Source organism: Haemaphysalis longicornis, unplaced genomic scaffold (genome assembly GCF_048455015.1).
Source record: "Haemaphysalis longicornis isolate Haplotype H1 unplaced genomic scaffold, Haemaphysalis longicornis Haplotype H1 scaffold_1, whole genome shotgun sequence".
NCBI lineage: Eukaryota > Metazoa > Arthropoda > Arachnida > Ixodida > Ixodidae > Haemaphysalis > Haemaphysalis longicornis.
Genome location: NW_027526203.1, coordinates 329,782,459 through 329,806,306, shown reverse-complemented (window position 1 = coordinate 329,806,306; position 23,848 = coordinate 329,782,459). Strand labels below are relative to the sequence as shown.

The 23,848-nt window shown below is 42.9% G+C and overlaps 1 protein-coding gene across 3 annotated transcripts in view; it reads left to right on the top strand.

The window, feature by feature from the left end:
- The window catches only part of LOC144152136 (putative phosphorylase b kinase regulatory subunit alpha), a 113,949-nt gene that overhangs the window by 67,349 nt on the left and 22,752 nt on the right, over nucleotides 1-23,848 (top strand). For 2 of the 3 annotated variants that reach the window (XM_077683352.1, XM_077683358.1), the window contains exons 3-23: nucleotides 188-270; nucleotides 622-780; nucleotides 1,318-1,534; nucleotides 2,969-3,051; nucleotides 3,125-3,205; nucleotides 10,161-10,259; nucleotides 10,356-10,502; nucleotides 11,425-11,478; nucleotides 11,558-11,680; nucleotides 12,124-12,219; nucleotides 12,335-12,442; nucleotides 12,510-12,588; nucleotides 12,679-12,813; nucleotides 12,991-13,100; nucleotides 13,250-13,394; nucleotides 18,720-18,792; nucleotides 18,892-18,983; nucleotides 19,503-19,703; nucleotides 21,679-21,949; nucleotides 23,355-23,436; nucleotides 23,503-23,580. In XM_077683352.1, the coding sequence (XP_077539478.1) occupies nucleotides 188-270; nucleotides 622-780; nucleotides 1,318-1,534; nucleotides 2,969-3,051; nucleotides 3,125-3,205; nucleotides 10,161-10,259; nucleotides 10,356-10,502; nucleotides 11,425-11,478; nucleotides 11,558-11,680; nucleotides 12,124-12,219; nucleotides 12,335-12,442; nucleotides 12,510-12,588; nucleotides 12,679-12,813; nucleotides 12,991-13,100; nucleotides 13,250-13,394; nucleotides 18,720-18,792; nucleotides 18,892-18,983; nucleotides 19,503-19,703; nucleotides 21,679-21,949; nucleotides 23,355-23,436; nucleotides 23,503-23,580 (2,516 nt within the window). Of the gene's footprint in view, nucleotides 1-42; nucleotides 94-187; nucleotides 271-621; nucleotides 781-1,317; nucleotides 1,535-2,968; nucleotides 3,052-3,124; nucleotides 3,206-10,160; nucleotides 10,260-10,355; nucleotides 10,503-11,424; nucleotides 11,479-11,557; nucleotides 11,681-12,123; nucleotides 12,220-12,334; nucleotides 12,443-12,509; nucleotides 12,589-12,678; nucleotides 12,814-12,990; nucleotides 13,101-13,249; nucleotides 13,395-18,719; nucleotides 18,793-18,891; nucleotides 18,984-19,502; nucleotides 19,704-21,678; nucleotides 21,950-23,354; nucleotides 23,437-23,502; nucleotides 23,581-23,848 lie in introns of those variants that run through there. The other variant, XM_077683367.1, reaches the window with a different exon arrangement.

The following is a 23,848-nucleotide window of genomic DNA, read 5'->3' as shown; positions in this document are numbered from 1 at the left end:
TGGTTTTGGTTTGTCCCGGGTTGCCCGTGTCCTTCACATTTTTTCGGGGGTCATGGTGTTGGAGCGAGCTGCGAACAGCGCGAACAAACATGCGTAATGTGTCCAATTCGCCAGTGCACGTAGTACTTGTTGGTATACTGTTATAAGGTCGTACGCGTCGCAGTGTCGGGCCATTTCTGATTTGCAGGAAACATGAGAAGCCGCAGAAATTCTGGCGTGCGTCTTGATTACTACCAACGTCTAGTGTGTCGCACCATTCTAGACCATCAGGTAGGCATAATCAGAGCTTTATATTATTAAATTCTCACCAGAGCTTGAAAGCGAAACACGTTCCAGTTTTCTGAATAAGACACGTACGCTCTTGCGGCACGCGCACGTACGCACTGCGCTGCGTTATGAATTGTTTACGTTTGTCCAAGCGCGCGCCGCGTGCATTTCATTTCATGCAATGTACGCGGTTCGCGCGCCTGTTTCGGAGGCTGGTCTGCTTTTTAGCCGTGACCATGTTTTGGTGAACTGTACGCCTTGAGGAAGTGTTCATGCTTTCTTCACTTTAGAATGCTTTGCAGATACTTGAGATATTTTTTCAGAAACTACATGCTTGTTTTGTGTGTCCCCTAGGATCCTGTAACGGGTCTTATTCCCAGCCATAAACAGGGTGATCATGCCTGGGTCAGAGACAACGTCTACTCTATACTCGCTGTGTGGGCTTTGTCCATGGCCTACAGAAAAAATGCTGATTTGGACGAAGATAGGGCGAAGACATACGAACTTGAACAGGTACGTTTTATAGAAAACAGCGTTTATTTTCTCCTTGCCTTTAAATTTCTTAAAAAAAAAGGGGGGTTGGAGTGGGGTGGGCAGGTGGGGGGGCTTCAGGCAGTGTTGATGCTTTGTGAATTCTGAACAATCAGCTCGGTGTCACTTCGTCGTGAGGGCTTTTGTGAAGCTTGGAGTACGCCAACGCCAAGTGCTTCTGATGATGGATGGTATACAGTGCTATTGCGCTTTATATTTACATTTGAGCTGACCATGTTACATAATGATGTAGCACGTGGACCACAATGGAAAATGTAAAGCGTTGGAATTGTATGATGGTTGTGTCATAGAGTTCCATACATTAAAGAAAGTAAAGTTGATTTTCATCAAAACAACCCCTATTTAAATGGGCAAACGCTTGCACTGTCTTTGTAACATAAACTGTAAAAACATTCCCTTCAGATGTAATGTGAGCAGATTAACTGGCTGACCCCTTTGAGTTCACCCAAAACGTCAGTCTACCATACAGTCTGGCCCCATCATGCCTGGTGGTTTCAGGGCTGCATCAAAATGATGCGAGGCCTGCTCTTGGCCATGATGCGACAAAAGGATAAGGTGGAGAAGTTCAAGCAGACGCAGAACCCGACTGATTCCCTCCATGCCAAGTACAGCTCGCAGACGACTGCCACGGTTGTGGGGGACCGTGAGTGGGGACACCTTCAGTTGGATGCCACCTCACTGTACCTGCTCATTTTGGCCCAGATGACAGCTTCTGGTGAGCATTTGAAATGTGTCTTGATGGTGTCGGAGTTTATCGGCACTCCCCGTAAATAGTAAAACAAAGTTTGTGAGTCACCTGTGGTGGGAATAGTTGAAAGAAGCTTGTAGAAAGAAAGACAAGCATGGATGACCCAAGTTAAAGCCAAATACAGGAGTTCTGCCTTGTTGATCAGTGCCATTCCTTTTTTTTGTGTTCCTGTGTTTAGCCACTGTACAATTTCAGGGCAGACTTGACAAACCTCTCTTCTCCCCGTACCATTTTGTTAACCATAGCAACAGACCAGTCTTCTAGCAACCTTTGACAGTTTTTGATGGACTAAACGTGAAGACTGGAAAAATTTCATCACTCCCGCTGTGCTTTTCTGCAGTGCAGTAAGAATACGAAGGGCCCCTCTACCTGTTTCTTTCTGTATGGGGAAAAAAAGCAACGCAAAAACAATGTATGCAAAATGTGCATTCTTTTCCTGAAGTTGAAAAAGTACACATTGCGCTTTAAAGAAATTCACTATTCAGGCCTTGGAAATACAGCCTGCAGTTTTAAAGGAACACAGAAGTGTAAAAACAAGCTGGCCTATATCGGTAAATTACAGTGTCGAATTAAATTTTACAAAAAATTATGTGGCAGCAGTTGTTTAGTAACACAGAAAATGCCAAGCGGAAGAACAGCTTATCAGCACTCCATACATTTTCCCATACTGTGGCTTGTGATATCATAAGCTGTGCAAGCTACATTGGCAGAGCTTATATACATTTAAGGCAATATAAGATGACTGCTTAAAAATGAATGCATCTGGCAACTTTCCTTGAACATATGTTATTAAGAAGACACAGGCTGCAGCTTGCATGTGAGCATTACCAAACACGCTGCCACCTGTGAGCGACAACGTTTTTGGTCGTGCATTTTGCCTTTGAGTACAGTCTGTGCATTTGTGAGACTCAATGCGTTAGCTCCTGTACTGCCAGCCATAATATATGTATGGACAGTGGCTAAAGTGTCCAACTATTAGTGGCAGAAACAAAGCCTGCCGTTGTATTTTGCCTCTCGCCACGGTGGAAAATTACACTGCACACTGCTTCTTATTTGAACATAGCTCATTCAAGAAGATATTCCTCTGAGGCTTTCCTGTGCAACTTGAGCTAACTGGCAGCATTTTCATATTCCCAGCCAGGAGCAGCAGAGAATTTCTACCAAGTGGCTGAACTTAGCATGCCATGAAAAAAGGGCCTCACTTTTGGCTTAGTTCAGCTCAGTAAAAAACCATTGATTAGAAAATCTGGTTCACTACAAGATATCGAGAAGAGACTTGATGAGTGGGACCCACTGTATTGTGCACATTATAGTTTAGTACAATTTGTTTTAGTCTTCCTTTGTACTGTAATGTTTTCTTGCTGCTTTTCGCTGAAATTGCGCTTGCTGCTCTACTTTCAGGGCTCCAAATAGTGTTCAACTTGGATGAGGTCACCTTTATACAAAACCTGGTCTTTTATATAGAAGCCACATATTGCATTCCGGTATGTTCTTCAAACATTTCTGGAAGTATTTTTCGGGGTATTTTTTTGGTAAATCTTGTCATTGCTTCTCTAGGACTACGGAATTTGGGAACGGGGTGACAAGACCAATCATGGCTTACCAGAACTGAACTCGAGCTCTATTGGAATGGCCAAGGTAAGTTGTTTCTTGACTGAATTCACGTTCTGAAGAAAAAAATTTATTGTCTATTTCATCGTTGTCTGCGTGCAAAAACCTGATAAACATTTTATGAGTGGCCAGATAAAAGGAGTGAATTCTGGAATGGTGATTACTGATCAGAAAAATGAGGCGTAAAATAGTGGGGAATCTACAAAACTGTTTATTTTATGTAACTAGAAACTACATTTTTTGTACCATTTTCATAATTACAAAACTAGTCAAACGAGTTTTTTTTCCTATGAAGTTTTTTTTATCTCGTCAACAAAGGTCCACACATTGACGAGGGAAAGAAATGTGTGTATATATATGTATAAAGGTAAGTAAAGACAGAGACACACGAGAAAAACATTAAAAAAATAAGTTTACTGACGTTTCAGGAAGAGGACTTCCTTTCTTCAGAGTCCTTTTCCTGAAACGTTAGTAAACATTTTTTAAATGTTTTTCTCGTAGGTCGGAACTGAACCCGAACCCGAACCGTTATTTTTTGAGCACGCTGAACCTGAACCGGAACTGAACCGAAAAAAGAAATAACGGTTACCAGTTCATGCCGAAACGGCTCTACCCTCCGTTGTTGATATTGCACAGTCAATGGAATCCAGACCTTTTTTTCTTTCACGTACCATCAACTTCGTACCCGCTCACGCACTTTCCCTTCCAGACAATTGAACATTATCACGCTCTATGTAACAACAGGGGAAATGAATGAGCACCAATGTAGCAATGGTCTGTTGCTGTTGGAAGCGCGAGCGTAGTGCAAGCTGACAAAACGAAATGTCATTCTCGGCAGCTTGCAGGGGATATAAAACAACTTTGCCCTTCCCTAGCTGTGACTTTATTGGAGCAATCAGGCTGCAGGAGTGCTCCACTGCGCAACAGCGAAAGCCCACACAAGATGTGTGCAAACTTCTTGCATTTCATAATTTGTTTAAAAGGTCCGACACCTGCTAATTGTTAATACTTGACAAGTGTGACTGCAGGAGCTGCTCAGTGGCTAAGCCGTTTGCTGCTGACCACAAGTGGCCTCGATCTTCCTTCCCCACGACCGTTTTTCTGAAGTAGATGAAAATCGAGAACGTCCGTTTATCGAAATTTTGATCCACGTTTAATATCACCAGCTGGTTAAAATTAGTCTGCCGGCCTGCAACATAAGCTGCGCCTCGGAGCAAAGATATAGCACGGGGCATCAAATGCGCCAGTTTTTTTAAAAATGTGTTACACGGAACACAACAAAAGAAAAGGCGAATCACGTTGTTTTAAAATATTACGAAAAAAGTAAGTAAAACCGAATAAGTAAAAAAAAGCACCAAAATGTGGATATTGCTCTATATTTTTCTTTGCCCTGCCTTTCACAACCAAACGTGTCATCAATGCGAAGGAAGTGAGTTCCGTGGTCAGTTTCTGAGGACAGTACAGTGGACAAGTTCCATTTTTTACAGATGCAAATAACAACAGACATGTCAGGGAAAACTGTTAAAGTGCGCACTTAATACCTTGGCAAGAAACTGCAGCCCTCGACCTTGTCTTGGAAGCAGAAATAGTAATAAAGCAGATGACACGTGCAGAAAGGCAGGCCGGTACCTCACACTGTCCTACTCACCCAGCGATCATCTTTTCTACTTGTTCTGCAGTTTTGCCTCTTTTAGGTCTGCTTTTTTTCGAAGGTGCACTTGTACTGACTGCCCAACTCGCTACATTACTTCTACTGCTACTCGTTCCGGAGGGGAGTACTGCTGTAGACGAATTAAAGAGCGTCTACCCAAAAAAGTCCCATCTCATGCTCCGCGTGTCAAATTTTTCTTTCATTTTGTAACAATCTGTTATAAGATTCCGCAGTGTCGTACACGGAACGATGGCCGGGGCTCGGGCGGTACGAGGACATACTGATTGTAATGCACACATCCGGTATAGCTACTGCAAAAAGAATTGCAGTGGTCAGAGCAATAATGCAATGACTGAGCATTAACTAAAGCTTACTTTTAACAAAAGTGTGGCTTACACTATCGATAAGGTGACAGCTAACAAATTATTAAGGGTGACAAAATAATCTAATTCATTAGTAGTATTTACGTGCTTGTTGTAGGATTTTTCTGTTTTTTTGTAAATATAAAAAATGTGCGCCATTGGTACTAAGCGCTGGTATTTGAACGTGCCAGTACGCAGACCTAAATTTAGGGGGGTCATCGCTCTTTAAACTATTTATTTTAATATTTAAGTAAGTTCTGCAAAACTTGTCAGTCTTGCTGCTTTTTCCCCACTGATTTCAAATATGGCATTATTTTTTTAGTTGGTCAATTAGTTCCAGAGATAATTAGAGGTAATTAACCATTTTTGGAGGAACAATAGACGAAACTGTGTTGGTCATAAAACTGTGATCTTTATGACAATCAGTTTTTTCATGGATCACTTGGAACTAATTTTACAGCTCATTAAACTTCAGTGTTTGAAATGGGCACTGTAAATGGTTCCTTCCACTGGTGCCACCAAGGTTTAATGAGCTGTAAAATTAGTTCCAAGCGATGCATCAAAAAACTGATTGTCTTATTGCACTCACCAAGGTTCATGGTGTTGGAAAATGTAAAGATTACAGGTTTATGACCAACACTGTTTTGTCTATTATTCCTTCAAAAATGGTTAATTACCTCTAATTATCTCGGGGACTAATTTACCAGCTAAAAAAATAATGCCATATTTGAAATCAGTGGGGGAAAAGCAGCAAGGCTGACAAGTTTTACAGAGATTACTTAAAAATTAAAATAAATAGTTTTAAGAGAGATGACCCCCCTTAAAGGGACCCTGCAACACTTGCCATCGACTACTAGTAATGTATTTTGGGATAAAGTCTATTGTCCCAGAAATCTCCTCCCGCAAGAATTATGCAAATCCGTTCACAATTAACGAAACTACGCGCGATGAGAAATCGTGCATAATCGTTCCCTCTCAACTCGACCGCGGACAACGCGACAAAAGCTGCGCACTCTCTCCCGGAGAGCGGGGCGGCTCGTGGTGTTCTCTTCGGCGGCCTTCGATATATCACATGCCAGGTAGTTTTCTCCTTTTCTCCGCAACGCGGAGGGGCCTATTTCCGGTCTGGTGCCACAAAAAAGCAGGCATGGGTGCCTGCTCGCAAGTGCGCGCTCGGGCTGATAGGGCGTTTTTGAAGCAATAAACGTTTGTAGTCGAGTGGTCCCGTTGAAAGGGAAGTATTGAGCTCATCACTCAAACTCCGCGCGCACTCAAAACACAAAAGAAACGGCAAAACTGTGCCTACAGGTTCAGGCATAGAAGAGGTTCGTACACAGCGATGACGACAATGGAAATGGGAGAATCTAGCCGCAAAGTTGACCAGTGACAGCCGATCGGGCAGCCATGGCCTATGTGACGTCCCTTAGGCCATGCCAGGGGTTGCATAATGAGGACAACTGAAGAGAGAGCGGTTGGTTTTTCCGCGTCTTTCACATCGATTTGCGCGCTCACCGCTTCACGTGCACGTGTAATATTTGGCTCAGGTATTCCTGGCAGTGTAATCTAAACGTCGCGCAGGTTTACTTGCACTGCTCAAAGAGTGTTGCAGGGTCCCTTTAAGGCTTCAAGGTTAGTGTGAGGGGCGATCCCATAGCGACGATTGCGATTTTAACAAAAAAAGAGGAAAGGGCAGAAAATATATCCCACCGCCATATCTCTTGGTGGTGGCTTTATGAATAGTCGCTAGGACAACATAAAGTCTGGGCGAGAAAGTAGGTGATAAATCGTCGCCACTTCATCTGTTTTTCTAATATCTCGTAATTGTTTAAAGTTTGCTTTGCAATTGTGCCACTGCCCTTAGGGAACAGCAGCACTTTGAATTTTTGTTTGTATTTTTATTTGACTCGTTTTAAACTACTAAATGATTTTCTAATTTCAGTGATAACTCATCAAACCGGTTCGCGAACTGGTTCAAGCTCCCGAACCGGTTCGCGAACCGGTTTGGTACGGGATTTTGTCGAACCGGAACGAAATGATTTCGCCTGAACCAGAACCGTAACCGAACCAGTATTTTTTTCGGTTCGACACACTGATATATATATAAATATATATATATATATATATATATATATATATATATATATATATATATATATATATATATATATATATATATATATATATATATATATATGTATATTTGCACATTGTTAACAAATAATCATATGTGAGCTTTTGATTGTGTTTGCTTAGTAGGTTTCGAAACTTTTTGTCATGGCTGCTTGGCTGGAGCTGCTGGCAGGTTGAAGCAGTGATGAAAGTGATGTGCCAGTTCTGCCAAACAGTGCCAAGGCAGAAATGCTGCTACTGCACTGAATGGCCCTGTTTGGGCATAGGTAGTTGCGCTGCAGTTATGTTGAAATTGCACTTGAAGTGAGGTTGGAAAATGCTCCCTTGAAGACGAGGTTGCCAGGCAAACCAAATAAACACAGAATGCAAGCGAGGTGTTACAATAAAAAAAATGTGCATGTGCATATGCATTGCAACAATTCATGTTCACATTTCTGAGCTACTGCAAAGTTCTGGTTTTGTTCCCCACAAAGTTCATCCCCATGCATCAGGTGGGATTAGGGTTGCCACCTTTCCCCGAAAAAAAGACCAACCCTTCAAGGGGGGGTGTATATAGAATATTTAATTTGTGTTGAAAAAAAGACGGCGTGTTTTTGACGTGCAGTGCCTTTTATTTTAGCGTTTTCTTAGAGAGAAATCAACGTAACCTTTATACTGAAAGTGATTGAGAACTTCATTATTGCTCTGTATGTGCTTCACTGAAAAGTAACCACAATTGCTGACGGCAACAGCAGCATTTCGTTGTTTTGTTCCTCCCTTAGGTCCCCATCGATCTCAGGCAGCGCGCTCGCCTGCATATTTTCTCTGCTCGCGTGTCTTTGCGCAGCTTGTCGACACATATTTATTGTCTTAGTTGTTGAATTGATGCTTATAAAATGCCAAAATGGACATAATCACGGCATAAGGGCCAAAAAACCGGCCAATGTTGGCCAGTTTTAAGTATGGACCGGCAACCTGCCTGCTGTTTAAGACCGGTTGGGCCGGTCCAAAACCGGGCAGGTGGCAGCCCTAGGTGGGATGTGCAGGGCACCGAGCATTCATGCACAGCTGTCTGATCATGCTGCCATGTACGAGCGGATGAGCAGTATATTGCTAAAAGTAATGTGCTACCAAGACTTCGTTACGTCAAATTTGCACCTTGTGCTGTGTGTGGATCCGAGTGGTTTTCTGCCCATATTATTGCATCTGTAAATAGCCCTTGACACTTTTCCTGTCCCCATTCTTTTTAGCTTCTGCAGTGTTCATTCGAAGATTACTTGAAACCGCCCGTTATAGTGTTGAAAATTAGCAAAAAAAAAAAAAAGCATGAAAGGAAGCCATTCCCGCACAGAATGAGGGCAGCTGGCATCTTGCTTCCTCCCGTTTTGTTGGAGTGGCGTCACAAGCATTGTTTACAGTACTTACCCCGCCGCGGTGGCTCAGTGGCTGAAGTGTTGCGCTGCTGAGCACGACGTCGCGGGTTTGATTCCCGGCCACCGCGGCTTTTCTGATGGAGGTAAAAAGCAAAAACGCCCGTGTGTACGAGATTTCAACGCACGTTAAAGCTCCCCAGGTGGTCAATATTAATCTGGAGCCCTACACTATGGCGCGCCTCATCGGCTGCGTTGCGTCGGCTCGTTAAACCCTACAATCAATCAATCAGTTTACAGTACTGCAACAGGAACACATCAAAGTGACCTAGCACAGTACCTTTGCGCAAGCTTAGCGTTCATGTTGCCCTAATAGATGTTGGGCATGTATAGACTGATTTGTTTATCAACTGGCTGAGTCTTTGCATTCATCTCAGACTACCTCGCTTATGCGAAAGCTGGTTCACATATGCTCAAGTCGGGCATTTTTTTCACTATTCATCAGCTACCTTTTCAAAATGTCTTTAGAACACGACCTAATTTAAAATATTGGTATTTTTTGTCATTGTCTCTGAGTGTTTGCAGCACACTTACTTAGGCGCTGGCTATGTTACTTTTATTTGAGAAATTCTGGGACTGGTGTCACAAGTGTTGTCTAGGCAGCTCTGTTTGTGCACAAATTTCTTTTTGCCAATTTCATGAGGAGCCTGCCTGCCTTCATTGTGCGTTAGCACGGGCAGTATTTTTTCACTATCTGGAAGCTTTGACTCTTTCAGGGTCATGGCTAACTGTAAATCCATGGTTCCCTAGGTTCACTGAATTCGAAGTAGGGTTTTGGCTTTTCTGTTGAAACTTATAAAAGTTGGAAAATATCCCACGCTAAAATTACTGCTTATTCTGATTTATCCGGAAAACATAGAGTTGTGCAACATTATGGGGGCAAAAAATTAAGTGAAAAAGCATGAAATAGTTAACACTTGGCACCACTTCATTGCATTTCAACAATTAGCAATAATGCACCATGATAAACTCCAAATTCTTGGTAAAAATAATCACTGGAAGGCAGAGAATTCTACGAAAAATAAACGCTCAAAACACGCACTCATAACTATAAACTTCAGGTATTTATTCACATGCTGATTCAGTTACTCATGAAGTCAGTCGGTCTGTTTTTACTTTGCGAACTCAACACCAAGACTTCGTTTATAGCGTTGGTGTTATTAACAAAAGCCCACATTTTCTGGGTTCGGTTAAGCTGAATGCATTGATTGTCAACTTTCACTGATATCCTACTCGCCATATTTTAGGTTTTCCTCATATCTTTTGGCCATCTAAGATAGGTGTAGTATTCAGTCGCGGTGGAGTTGTGCGCACAAGGGATCAGAGAATGTGCCATGAGTGCATTCTTTGGCCAAACACTAAACTTCACTTAGCAAAGCCTTGAGGTCTGATTTACTAATGGTGTTGTTTCTTTTCTCCCCACAAATCAGGCTGCCCTGCAAGCACTGGATGATTTGGATCTCTTTGGTGGCAAAGGAGGGCCGTTTTCCGTGATTCACGTCTTGGCAGACGAGGCTCAGAAGTGCAATGTGAGTGTTTTCCTCACTGCGTGTGCAGTTTGGAACACGCCGAAGTTCTACTGCAGGCATTTTGAATGTGCACTACATGCTTGGTCTGTCCTGTAGGCCGTGCTGCAGTCCATGCTTCCACGAGAATCCAACTCCAAGGAAGTAGACGCCGCTTTGCTCTCGGTGATTGGCTACCCAGCATTTGCTGTGGATGATCCTGAGCTCATTGCTCTCACCCGAAAAAGCATTCTGCAAAAACTCAAGGTACTGTGGGCTTTGAACACACAAACTCATAATTGCTTGCTAACGCAAACCTGCAGGGAGGGGGGGGGGGGGCGGGCTCTTTGTGATTTTATTGCAAGCTGCGCAGCTGTGCGTGAAATTTTTCTTTTGTTGAAATTATTTGGTGAATATTTCTAAGGCAGCTCAGACATGGTCAAGGAAAAAGATAAAAGGGAGATGCATGATCAGTTTATAATATGCTTAAATTTTTTTTTGTTCATGTACTTGCTCAAAAATCACTGTTTTGAAATTTGTAGCACTGAAATATTTTTGCAAGGAAAATTTAGGTGCTTGATGTGGGATCGGAAAAAAATATATTTCAATATGAAAAGATCGTTAATCTGAAATTTGTAGTAGGGTTTCACTGTTCTGCCTAAAGTCTACCTAATATAAATGAAGTGCAGCCATCTTGTGCTGTGTTTCATGGTTTTCGAGCAAAATATCCAGTTGAAAAATCCCCATACCAACTACCTTTGATGTGGTAGTTCATCACATTTTGTATGCCTTCAGCCAAACCAGTAAATTTGACAGTCACTTGCAGCAAACACGCTTTGGCTGTCAGGGAAGGCATACAGATTGTTGAGAAACTAAATACTGTGGCGCTCTTTGCCCTCGTCGGCCTTGCGCCATAAAACACCAAACATCATCATCATCACGAGAAACTAAATACTGAAGACATTGGAAACAAAGATTTTTTTTAATCTTGTTCATTTCTTATTCCCTCCAGCTGGTGAAACATTTTACTCTTGAAAGATTCCAGAACTTGGGTTTTGTTTAAATTCATGAAATATTATGCTTGTCATTAAAAAGTGATCTACAGTAAACTTTGTATATATGTGTGTACATGTGTGTGTGTGTGTGTGTGTATTATACACGTCTCCTTTTTATGTGCATTTTTTTGTAGGGAAACTACGGCTGCAAGAGATTTTTAAGAGATGGCTACAAGACTGCAAAGGAGGTAAAAAATTAATCTACCCGCTACGTACGTTTAACTTGTTGTTTAAAGGTTTGACCTCTAACTGCGTGCGCAATTACAGGATCCCAGTAGACTGTACTATGAGTCCTGGGAGCTGCAACACTTTGAGAATATCGAATGCGAGTGGCCACTGTTTCTCTGCTACTTGGTGATCGACGCTTGCTTCCGAGGGGAACGCTTAGAGGTAAATGAAAGTTTTATAGTTACCATTGTTATAGCTTGGAGGCTGTCTGTACCATTGTAGTTGTATGGCCATTACAAAGCATAACAATACTATATTCTTCAAGACCATAGTAATTAAGGCTGTAGAATGTCAAGTTATTAAATGCACAAAAGGCAGTTAACACTTGTAAATTCTAAAAACGCAAAACCACTGAAAATATTTAAATTTTAAGCAGGTTCTTGAATTTGCGTTACGATTTTGGTCGTTTTCATTTTCTCTGAGGCCAATCTTTGCGTGCAGCTCTGTTTCCGGAGAGAAGGGGGTTATAATTTTTTTTTTGTAAATGTTGTAGCAGATTTTTTCGTGCTGTTGCCAAGATGCATATCTTAGAAGTCGTTCAGCCTTTTTAGAAGTGTGTAAACTGGGTTTTATGTATGTGACTTCTTTGTATGCTTGCTACTTAGGTAGAAGAATATTCCGATGCCCTTGAGCAGGTGCTTCTTCGAACGGAAGACGGGCTTAAGCTCGTGCCAGAAATGTACGCTGTGCCAGCCGACAAGGTGAGCTGCACAGAGATGCATATACGCGTCTTGGCAGTGTTGCAGCTCCATGCATTGTGGGAGTTAGGGGACCGCTCTCCTTTGGTTGAGGCCGGGGGCACGTCTTGTGGTGCAGGTGGAAGCGGAGTACAAGAACCCTCACAGTCAGCCGAGGGTGCATGTGGGCATGACGCCGTTCATGTGGGCCCAGTCACTCTTTATCATTGGCAGGCTCCTGCAGGAGGTGAGGTCCGCTTCTTTGCATCCGCATTTTCACATCTCTTATCTCACTTGGTTGTGTTTGTTTCCAGGGCTTTATAGTCCCTGGCGAACTGGACCCTCTGAATCGCAGGCTGGCCTCTGAGAAAAAGCCCGACGTGGTGGTGCAAGGTTGCTTGCTGTTGTTTGTTCCTTGCTTTTTCGTAATCAAAGGGAAGGGCAAGATGCAAAGATTATTCTCTCCACTTTTGTTTCCTGCAGTGGTTGTTCTTGCGGAAGACCACATAATCCAAGAAAAGCTGATGCACCATGAGATATTCGTGCAGACTATACAAGACGTCCCCGACTTTGAAGTGCTGCCAGCAAGAGTTCTGGGGCATATTTATACGTATTTAGGTCAGTTGATTGAATGCATTTTTTTCAGTTTCTTATAAAAAGTTGGCCACAATTGTGTTTATTCTGACTCCCCATATCTGTACGAATGCCTGTGTACGAACATGTAAACTGCATCAACCAGCCCAACTTCCTCTTCTGCTGTAAAAGTGAGCCCTGTGTTTGCACTGTGCCTTTCAGGACGAAGCTCCAAACTGAGTCTGAGTGGACGACAGTCACGAGATGTGGGCATTCTTAGCACAAGCAAGATGTACTTGTTCAAGGATTCCCTCTTGGTGTTCACTCCTCAGGTGAGCACCGCCGCAGGAGTGTCTCTGCACTTCGTATGGGATGCTCCGTTTCCATAGAGTTGCCTCCTGTGGGTGCGTGTAAGCTGCAGGCATTTTTTAGGTTGTCGTCTTTGGCTGCGCATAATGCAGATGATGCCTGTTTATTCCAGTTTGCAGATCAGCATAGATTTTACCTGGCCTCCGACACGGACCTCCTTGTCGACACATTCAAGACTGAGGTGGCCTACCTGAAAACAGCCTGGCGGATGTTGGGGCGGCCAACGGTCATCTTACCAGTCTCACAAGATCTTCTCCGTCAGTTGCTTTTTACTTTGTTAATACTGGAGCACGCTCTGGGGTGCTGTGGGCATGTAGTTGTACTTTTCCACATGTTGCTAATAAGCACACTGTGCTGCATAAAAGTGGCATTTCTTGTTGTCAAGGGTTTGCAAGCACTGTGCAAAACATTGCTGTTACAAGCCCCTGATGACTTGAATACAGTCAAGAAAAGGTTGAAGAGTGAGGAGTGAGTGCACATCATGCCTTGGCTGTCGCAGTAATCTCAAAGTAATACTTTGAGCTTTGAGCCAAGGGGATATTTCTTAACGAGTACTCTGTGCATGTGGCTAATCAGTAGCACATAGGGACTAACCTTAAAACCAGCTTGGTCCATGTCCTTTATTTTTTCGTTGCTTGAAGCTTTGTGACTGGGTTTAAAGTGCCCAGTTTTCTTTCAGTGTTGTACAGTGAGGCCATAATCCACCTTTCAAAATATTTTTTACTCTATAAAAAAATAAAAAAAGGAGTAAGCTTGGTTATTCCTTCTGCTCTTTTTAGTCTGTGTGAGAAGAATCCTGCGCTGTATAAATCCAGTGTTGCTGTGGAGTTTCACCTGAACAAATTTAACTGGACCTCAGGAAAAGGTTGTTTGAGTGAAATGTCATCGAATGAAACAAGCTGACACCATGTATTATCAAAGAGTTGAGTGAAATGTAAGCCTTGGGAGCATCATGCGGGCTTTTATCACTAATGGGGGCATCATGCATATTTTGGGTACTCATGACCTTTGATAAAATCTAGCATTTCTTGCTGCCTTAGTATTTCAGTGTACTGTGAACAGTGTAATTTTCATGAGGACCTAGTTTTCGCGAGTCCCCCTCAACTCGCGAAAAGTAGGCCTTGTGAAAATTTATGCCACTTGGGAAAAATATTGGTGCGCCATTTTATTTACAAAATCCATAAATGTCGGAAAACCTGTCTTTAAAGATCTTCATGTGGCCTGGTGCAACAGTAGAGGAATGAAAGAAGCTGCCTTGAGGATTTTCACCTTCTTGTGATGTTTGTTTACAAAGGCTTACTTGCCATGAAATACTCCAAAATTGTGCTTCTGGTTGCATTCGTAAAATGTTGTGGTCACTCGCAGAAGTCGGTAACATAGTTCGAATACAGTGAAAGCCCTTTAATTTTAACTTAAAAAATTCGAATTTATGGGTAATTCAATCTTTACGACTTGATCTGGCCAGGCTCCATAGAATTCTATACATAAAAAAGCTTGTTAATTCGAATGCGAGTAGTCTCCACGAATTTCAAACTACGCACCACCGCACCAGCAGTGTGGTGCCTGACAAATGGCCAGACGTTCGCACCTGCTGCCTACACACGAGGTTGCATCGCCTCCAGAGTGGATTGAGGAGGTAAAATTGGGTAAAACCAACCTGGAAACCTCATGGTGTACGTTTTGAAAGACGTGTTCTCTGCGGACAATGTCAGTGTGGATGCGAGCGCAGTGGCATGTGGGGCACTGACAGATTAGCACATTGTTTCTCATGTCAGAAGTGCAAAACCAGTCGCTGCGAGTGACAGCAAGGAGGAGGAGAATAAAGCATCAGTGTGCCCATCTACTCGGAAGTCTTGGCAGATTAGAAGGCCGCCCGCCTCTATTCTTTAGTTTCGAGTAAGGAGAACAGTAGGCTTTCTGCTCATTAGCTTGTTACAGCAAGTAGTGCTGGCTGTCGCCTTTAAAGACAAAAGGCAGACTGCAATCGCGGGCTGTTTTAAGCACCAACGTGTTGGAATGCCCTATTGCTTCCCATCACAGTACACTGTTATTCTTCACTTTCATTTTTTTGGAGTTTCAATAATTTGCTCTTTGATGGCTTCCCTTCCCCTTGCAGTTTGAGTTAATGAGCTTTTACTGTAGTAGGCACGTACAAAAACTCCCAGTCCAGCGCCAGCAAATAAGCTTATGTGTACCTGGTAATCTGCAACATATAAAAAATGAAAATTTGAGGCAAAAATTTTGTTACATTAATTTATTTTACGCACAATGGCTTGCAGCTGTGTTGCAAGGAAGGCACATCCTGAAACAGGAACTGTAGTACAAAAAATTGGAATGAAAATGCGCATCCTGCTAGGATTTGTTCAACTGAAAGCTGTTGAGATTTCATCATGTGGTTCATCAGCAAGGATTTTACTAATTTTTGTTTTGCTGAAACATTTGTTTAAGTGAGAGTTTAAAGGGACTTTGAAGACAGCTGCAACATTGCCTAAACATTTCTGGAGGTTAACTTAATTAATGAACATAATTGTATTTTGAGTTATGTATTGTATTTTGTATTTTGGTTTAAGTTGATTTGGAGAATTGGCATCCAGTTTATTGTGAGATGAATTTGTTCAAAAGGGCAATTTTTCTTGCACTGACCTCCTCAGTGATTGGGTAACTGGCTGCGATGACATGCTGGCAAGTTCACAGGGCGACGTTTATAGATAGCGAGCAAACCTAACCTTTATAAACTGTTCGCGAACAAAGGAACGGTTGGTAAGAACAAAGGAATAGTTGAGCATTCAAAATTCTAAGGCTGAGGTATCATTGAACTACATTTCAAGCTAGTGTGACATCATTGTGATAGTTTGTGGTGGGGCCACAAAATGGTTTTCACTTCTTCCAAGTTTTGCACCAATTAAGGTTCTGGATTTCCTTTGTAACACAGGTGCAAAAAAGTGTTCAAAACAGCACACTTCTCTGCCTGTTCCAATGTGCACTGCACCTGCATGCATTGCTTCTAAAAAATAAAACATATCTATTTGCAGGTTTAATGCTGATTACAATAGAAGTACCAGCCCTTAGTTTTTGCTTACCTGTCACAAAAAGAAATTTGTTTCTCAAGAAACTGGCGTGTTTGCATCGTATATCTTGCTAAAGATCACGTTTTTGATCCTGTTTGGGTGGTGTTTTGTTTGTGTGTGTATTCTTCCAAAATAATCAAAAGTTGGTGTTGTTTGTGTCAAGCCGCAACGAGGCACCGGTTACCAGTCTTGCAGTGCTAGCAGTGTCCCCTGTTAGTAACTCCACTGGCTCCACAAGAGCAGTAATTTTTATTGTTATTTTTGCAGGGGATTGCAGCAGTGTAATATCCGGCAATACAGTCTTAAAATGCACCCTGTGAAAAAGATTTTATTGTAAGCAGGCCAGGGTTTAGGAAATTGTTTTTTGTAATATGTATGAATTAGGCAGGAAGAGCTTTTACATGATTATGCTGTGAACATGTGCATACCTGTTGCACAAACAAATGACTGATCAGGTGTTGCACTCGGCCCACAGTTGAATGCAGGGCCATACAGTTCAGGTGCCAATGTACATACAGTGAAACCCCATGAACTCGAGCTTTTAAAGTGTGGCAAAAAGTTACCGTTTCGACATAAGTACAGTACCGAAAATTTTATTGCACACCTCCCTTATGCCAAAAGGATGGCATACCCAAACAGTGCCAATATATACAAACATTGTTTCCTAACATAAATGCAAGCTCAGAAGCTTGTCATCCAGAAAGAGAATTCATTAAATGCCATAATGACTAGCTGTTCTTCTTGTGACACAGGAGTCTAAGGAGGCATTGTTTCTAGAAACACGAGTGGATTTAAATTTTTTGTTATATATACCTATGCTAGGCTATGCAAATAACTTGACTAAAAAATTGCTGCAATGGCTGCTTTATTTTGCATTCGAATTTGGTTTTCAGAAAGGGTTTGAACCCTTTTACCGTTGTCGGCGTACAGGTACATCATAGCATTTTGCCCCTACAGCGCCACTGTTTTGCATTTTCCATTCAAAAATGCATGCCTAATCGCAACACTGCCGTGTCTAGGGTGATCCCTCCATCTGTAGTATCTTTATAGAAGCTTGTTTTATTCATATTCCGGTCTCTATCTCCTGCGTGGATTACCTGCTTTCTGAGCCGTTGTCGCTGCACTTTAGGAGCGTGCTCGACCTTGGTGGAAAGGCCATATTCGTTGTGTGTGTGTACCCCTACGCTGGCAATTCCACTTTCAAGGATCTACGCCACTGCATCAGGCCTCTGTCCATAGGGAAGCGCTGCCGCCTCCTGCATCTTTGTTGACGCTTTCTTTTCCTATCTCTTGCTGTGTCCGCTACATGGTGAAAAGTTTTCAACTGCACCACTCCTCGCGTGTTGAGGAGTAATATAGTAAGTGGGGTCATGATTCTCCTTGGGATATGCGGCAGTGACGTCTCTTCTTGCTTCCCATTAACATGAGGAGTGGAACGAGCTGTGGGAGTGCAAATCTGCACAGAAAACATGGGAACTGTCCCTCTCGACGGGGCTAAGTGAGGGACACACGCGAAGCACAGTTGTGCTCCCTTTCCCTAATGGGGGAGATGGAAGGCGGGCTTCTGAACGCAAGGACACTGGTTCGATACCAACCCCACCGGCTGTTTTTCTAGTAGAGGCAAAAAGAAAATACTAATGTATGCGTCGAGATTTCGACGCATGCTCAAGATTTTCGGGTGGTCTTTGGTAATATTTAACCCTCCACTATGGCACTCGTCAAAGCCCAGGGGACACTTTGGTGCAAAAAACCCCCCATGCTGAATTTCCTCTAAGTTTACATCAACTGTAGTTGCGTCAAAGTGTGGCCTCCAGGTGAGGCTCTGTGCCACGCACAGAAGCTCACAGTTTCATATTGAGCTCGGATGTGCATCTGAGTAAAATTGTTCTCCCACACCTTTGCAAGTGGCATGTTGAATAGTCTGGAGCCCATGCTGAAAGCCTACTTGGTGTTACATAGGCACCAGCCGGGGAATTACAAAACATTCATGTTAGCTAAAATTTTAAGTTAACTGATTTGTTAAGAATGTAATTTTATTGTTCAGTTTGGGCCACCTGCATACAGGAACTGTTCATTCTTGTAGTCGTTACTCTTCTCAGTGTAACTTAATGCTGTTTGCAGGAACAGTACGTACTACTTCTTTTAGCAATGTAGCGGTATAGCCCAAAAGCTAGTGACTTTTGAGGGATATTCTGAGAAATAAACAGGCTGTTTGAAAGAACATGTTAAGTAAGAATTGGAATGTGTGTAAAAAAAATAAACATGGCACTGCAGTAAGAAGAATTAATGGGCAATTTTAGCATCTGACCTAATCGAGCAGCCAAGCGACTTCAGTATGAGGCTGAATTAACTGACAGCTGAAGTAAGTGACACTTTGCACATGTGTAATCTTCGATTACATTTAAAAATGAGGATGTCCCAGTTTTGGTCTGTCTTCTGGCATAACAATGGCCCCCAACTACAGCTTTGGACAACCTCGAATGCTGCATCTGATGCTGTCTTTTTTTTTTGCAGATAACGGGAAAATTCCTGGAGAGGTCATAGCAACAATTAAGAAGCTAAAAAGTGGCTATACCACTGGTACCCGGTATGTGACTTTTAACAATGGCCTTTTTCTGTAGCATGTGCTTGGAAACTGGAGTGAATGTGTGGGTTTAAAGGTATTCCTTTACTATTATTCTTTTAGAGTTCTTTTGGGCACACTGGAGGAGTTTGTGAGCACTTCCTGCATAGCAAGCCTGAGCTTTGTTGGAAACCAAGAGGAAGGACATCCAGAACGTACGCTTTTGAAGAAAGATTTCTGAGTTGTGATTTTGTATAGGAGTATAAGTGCCTGTATCTCGGCATAACAGTGGAACATTTCAACTACACTTTTGCCCATGGTGTCATTACATTATTTTTTTCTTGTGGCACTGTAGTCAAGGCTCTTCCTGAACAACAGTCGTTTTTGCGACTGAAATCAAAGGAGCAAAATAACTTTTGTTGCATTTCTAAGAATAATTCAGAGGCCAGAGTTGTTATTTTTTGCTTAAAATTGCTTTAGAAATGCAGTCGTCCCTCTCCTCCACCTCCCCATAATTATAAACAGCTACCGTTGGTAGTCTACTGCTGGGTCAAAGGCCCCTCAAATGATTTTCAGTTGCTTGTATCGGGTCAGCAAACCAATTTTTAGAAATGCACTGTATTTCGGTTTTTCTCTAAGTGGAGTGTCCCTTTTCCACGTCGTCATTTTTTTGCCATTTCCTCTTGGTAAGAAACCTGTGGGTGCCTGTGCTCAAAGCTAGTTCTGATTTTCAGGCATCCCAGCTGAGCTGAGGGAATATCTGAATAAGGAATTCAGCCGAAAAGATGTGCGGAGGGACTCCATTTTCCTGAGAAGGCAGTCTATTATCGGCGCTCCCAGGAGCCCCTCAGCCTTTGGCAGCCGGGGGAAGCTTGGAGTGAAGGGTGTTGTGAAGCGATCAAGGTCCATCCATGTGGAGAACTTCCTGACATACGGTGAGAGCCTCAGGCTTGCTTGTGTGCGAAAGTTTGTTGCATGCAATGGTCATCTCTTCTGCATTGGTCAACAATGACACAGTAGCTGCGCTTCAGACATAGCCAACGAGACATTTCTCCCATTCATTCTTCTTTGGAACAAGGTGACATCAAATGGAAAGGCTTGTCACCTGTCTAGTAATTGATATCTGTTTTCTCCTACTAGAGTGGAAAATGAGCTTTGTCTCTTGGTTTTAGGTGCTGCAAAATTGCAGTAGAGTCAAACGTCCGATTTGGGCCCAGAAGAGAGGGTCAGTGGGAAGAAGCCACACTTTCATTTACAAAATTGAAGGGGAGCCAAAGGGGAGAGTTTTTTCAGTGCAATACATGTTGTAATAATTGGTCTCCATCCATGACATCAGGGCTGTTGTACTTAAGACTCAATGAACTAGAAGAAATGATGTAATGAGATGCTTATGGCTGATTAGTACCCACCTGGTGCTCCCTGTTTTGAATGAGGTGCAGTGTAAAAAAAGGGGAATAAGATGCGGACGAGAACTACTGTCAGACTAGTAGTCATACCCTAGTGGAAATGATTAGCCTTAGTGCAACCAAATGAATGAATTTATAGCCTGAATCTTGAATTAAAAACAAGGCTTGAAAGGTAACTAGATAATACTTGGATAGGATTTTGCTTTCACTAGGATCTTCACCCGTTATTGTTGGAACCTTTGCTTTGTATTTATATAGATGAAGCTTGTGCTTTATTTTATGCCTCAGTTCATTTCAGCAATTATTTCTTTTTGCCATTTAATGTTGGTTTTGCTTATATGATTAATAAGAGAAGGAATAGTTTGAATAGAACAGCAGGTTTTGCATTTGTGGTAAATAAAGTTGGCCAAAACTGACTAAAATGGTATCTCCATGTAGGAAACATTGGGCTGGTTGGTACATCGTTACAATCTGTAAAAACAGCACTATGGACAGGGCGTAGCACATGGCAATGGGCTACTTCAGGTACTAAAATAGTGCAATTCAGGAATTCTGGCAAAGTTGTTTGGAAGTTTACGTGGTGCTTTGATACCTGGTTCTATATTCAGGGAGAATACCTGATTTTTACAACAGAAAGTCTGGGAAAAAATACTTGTACACTGGGTGTCATTTTCAGCTGCAGTCAGCTGCAACAAGCTTCAAAAAAACAGGTGTGGGGGATGGGGTGCAGGTCTCATTTTTACTATTTGTTTACAAATCGTGTTAGTAACTAAAAAAGGGGGTTAACAAGCTCAGTAATGTGTCATATGAACCAAGATTTGATGATATAGCTTTTTTTGTAGAAGTACTTTTTGAAGCAGACAGTGGGACTTGTTAGCGTTTGATGCTGGCTTTATTTCCTCCAATGGAGCCATCGTCCAAGGGTTCGTCAGTCAACCTTAGTCAATAGGGCAAATTACCATGATTATCTTCTTTTCTCATGACAGTGAAACGACATATGATAAGCATGAACATACTGGAAAACAGCGCAAGGACGGGATTGTAAGAAAGACAATCACGACCATTCGTGTTCATCTTTTTCACAGTTCTGTCTTTGCGCTGTTTTCCAGTACGTTCGGTTCCCACCAACTAGCCCAACATAGTACCCTAGTAGCAGAAGCGTGCACACCACTCCATAATCTCCTCTTTTAATAACGTGCTCCAGCTATTTAAAACAACAACCCCCCCATGCACGTGACGAAGGTTCGGTGCAGTTGTGGTACTGTAACACATTGAATTATAATGGAGGAGGCACCTTCATTGAAAGTTGTTCCCAAGTAATTCTCTCGTGAAAAAAAAAAAAAAAATAGAGAGAGAGAGAGAGAGAGGAACCAGTGGTGTAAGGTGTTGTTTATGTGGTACAGTGATGGACACGCGAGGCTCCAGCCCATGAGTTATGGTTGCAGTGAAGTGCGCATCACCCACCTGCTGAAGCTGCCACGACCTTTTCCCCCTGACCCCACAGAGCAGCAGCCGAGCAGCACCAAGTCGGAGGCACTGCTGCCCGCGCTGTCCGAGGCGGGAGCAGGGGACTCACCAGCCTACGACACAGACGAGGAGGAGCTGTGTGAGCTGGTGGAGCAGCCGGGGGCTGGGGGCGCCTCCCCGGGCGGAGCCCTGCTGGCCTCCTCGCTGCAGATGGACCAGGTCTCCGAGCAGGAGCTGCTCAGCCTGCTCGAGGAGACCGACTCCCTCGAGGAGCACGGCGACATCCTCCACTGCCTCGTGCTCAACAAGTGCGTATCCTGCTGGGCACCCTCCCCTCCGGGGGCTGCAGGGGTGTCCGTCAAACCTGTCTGGCGAAGAGGAGTGGCAGCGCTCACTTTGTCCTTCTAGCTTAGACCTGCACATTGGAAGGGCCACGAATGTGGCGTGCAACCTCGCCCCAATCGAAGAATATTTATACTTATGTTTCCTTCTGCTGAGGTGAACAGCACAATGATTGATGAACACGTTTTTAACTATGTTCTGTCCTAAATTGCAGTGCGAACTTGTTAACATCAGCACGGTCTTAGCAGTCTAAAAATTGTGATGAACTGACATCACTTGTAATAGGTAATGCAATTTCTGATGCTTCTGTATCTTTTCTGGATGCTTCTGAACTTTGGCACTCTGCCACAAGTTGCAGCTTTCGTTCCAGAGAAGCACCTGCTCTGGTTAGGTTTTTAAAGCAGGCTTGCATTAGTTTTTTTTTTTTTTTTTTACGTTGTTTGAGTTGTGGAATGGATTAAAAAATGTATTGAAAATGAGGGAGAAAAGATTTGGTTCTTGTGAAGTCTGAACCTTTGACCTCGAGTCCTGTGCCCAGTGAATTAAAATACAGAGGGAGCTTCCCCCTTCTCTACTATTCTGGGTATGTTTGTATTTTCCTAGCCTCGGGAGGCATAGGTGGCACAGCACCTGACACTGCATCGATATGGAAATGTTTTTTACTGAGATAATTAGAGGTTATGTGAGAGCTAAGTAAAAACATTTTTTCTTCATTTTCTTGTTTATTGGTGGCTGCTGCCTTTTGTTAATGTCAGGTGATTGCATCATGAAGGTCTCAATTCTCTCGATCCTGATGCCACGGTGTGAGGGTGTGTACTCGTATCGCAGAGGATGCTGTTGTAACTTTGTGACAATACAGTAGACTCCCATTAAAATGAACTCGGAGGTACTGTAGAAATTTGTTCATATTATCAGAAATTCATCTTAAGCAAAGGTTTTTTGCATCATGGACGTTACAAGAGAGCAAAAATGTTGTTTGTCTTAGCCATAGTGTTCGTCTTAGCCGAGTTCGTCTTAATGGGAGTCCACGGTAGTCTCACCAAAGGCTGTCTACCTATACCTGTGACTACACCATTTATTCGTGTACCTTTGACAATACAATGTGGAACTTTCTCTTTATGTGGAATGACATAACGCAGAATCTCATATTCACTGCACACAATTTTAATCACTTTAATGCAGTTCAACGTGAAACAGTGTTTCACAACAGACGAGAGCATGGTAGGTGACAGAAGTTTGTTTTATTCATTCATTCATTAATTCAATCAATCAATCAAAATACCCTAAAGGCCGTCACGCAGGAGGGTTATCGACGTGTTAACTGTGTGCTGCCTGCCACGCTTGAGTACAGTTTTGCATTCTCTTCGGCAGAGGTTTGAAGTGGGACACGGAGCTGGGTGATGGTGACCGTGTGATCACAGTAAGACATCTTCTGAAGGAGCTCTATGAAAAGGTCAGGTCAAACTCCAATTTATGCTGGCATAGTATGACACGGTCGTGCACGTTTTTATTATTCCAGGCGTGCAAAGAACGCAGGTGGGGCCTTGTGAGGCATGTTGCTGGTCTTCTTGGCAAGAAAGTAGAAGATCTTGCAAAGGTAAAAAGGCCTACTCGTCTTTCAATAGGCTGAATTGCTGTCTAAATGTTGTAGTTTAAAGGCCCAACCACATGCAGCATACTTTCGGCGTTTTCACGTGCCGACGTCGTCCCGCGTCGCCAAAAATGCATGGCGACACGAGCTGACGCCCGAGCGACGCCGATGTCTATGTCTACGCTCGCCAGATATCGGCGTCGACACAGCGCGAGGGAGCATCAGAAAGTGGGCGGCAGCGTCCGGGTTTCATGTCCTTCTCGTGGTTTGGGGT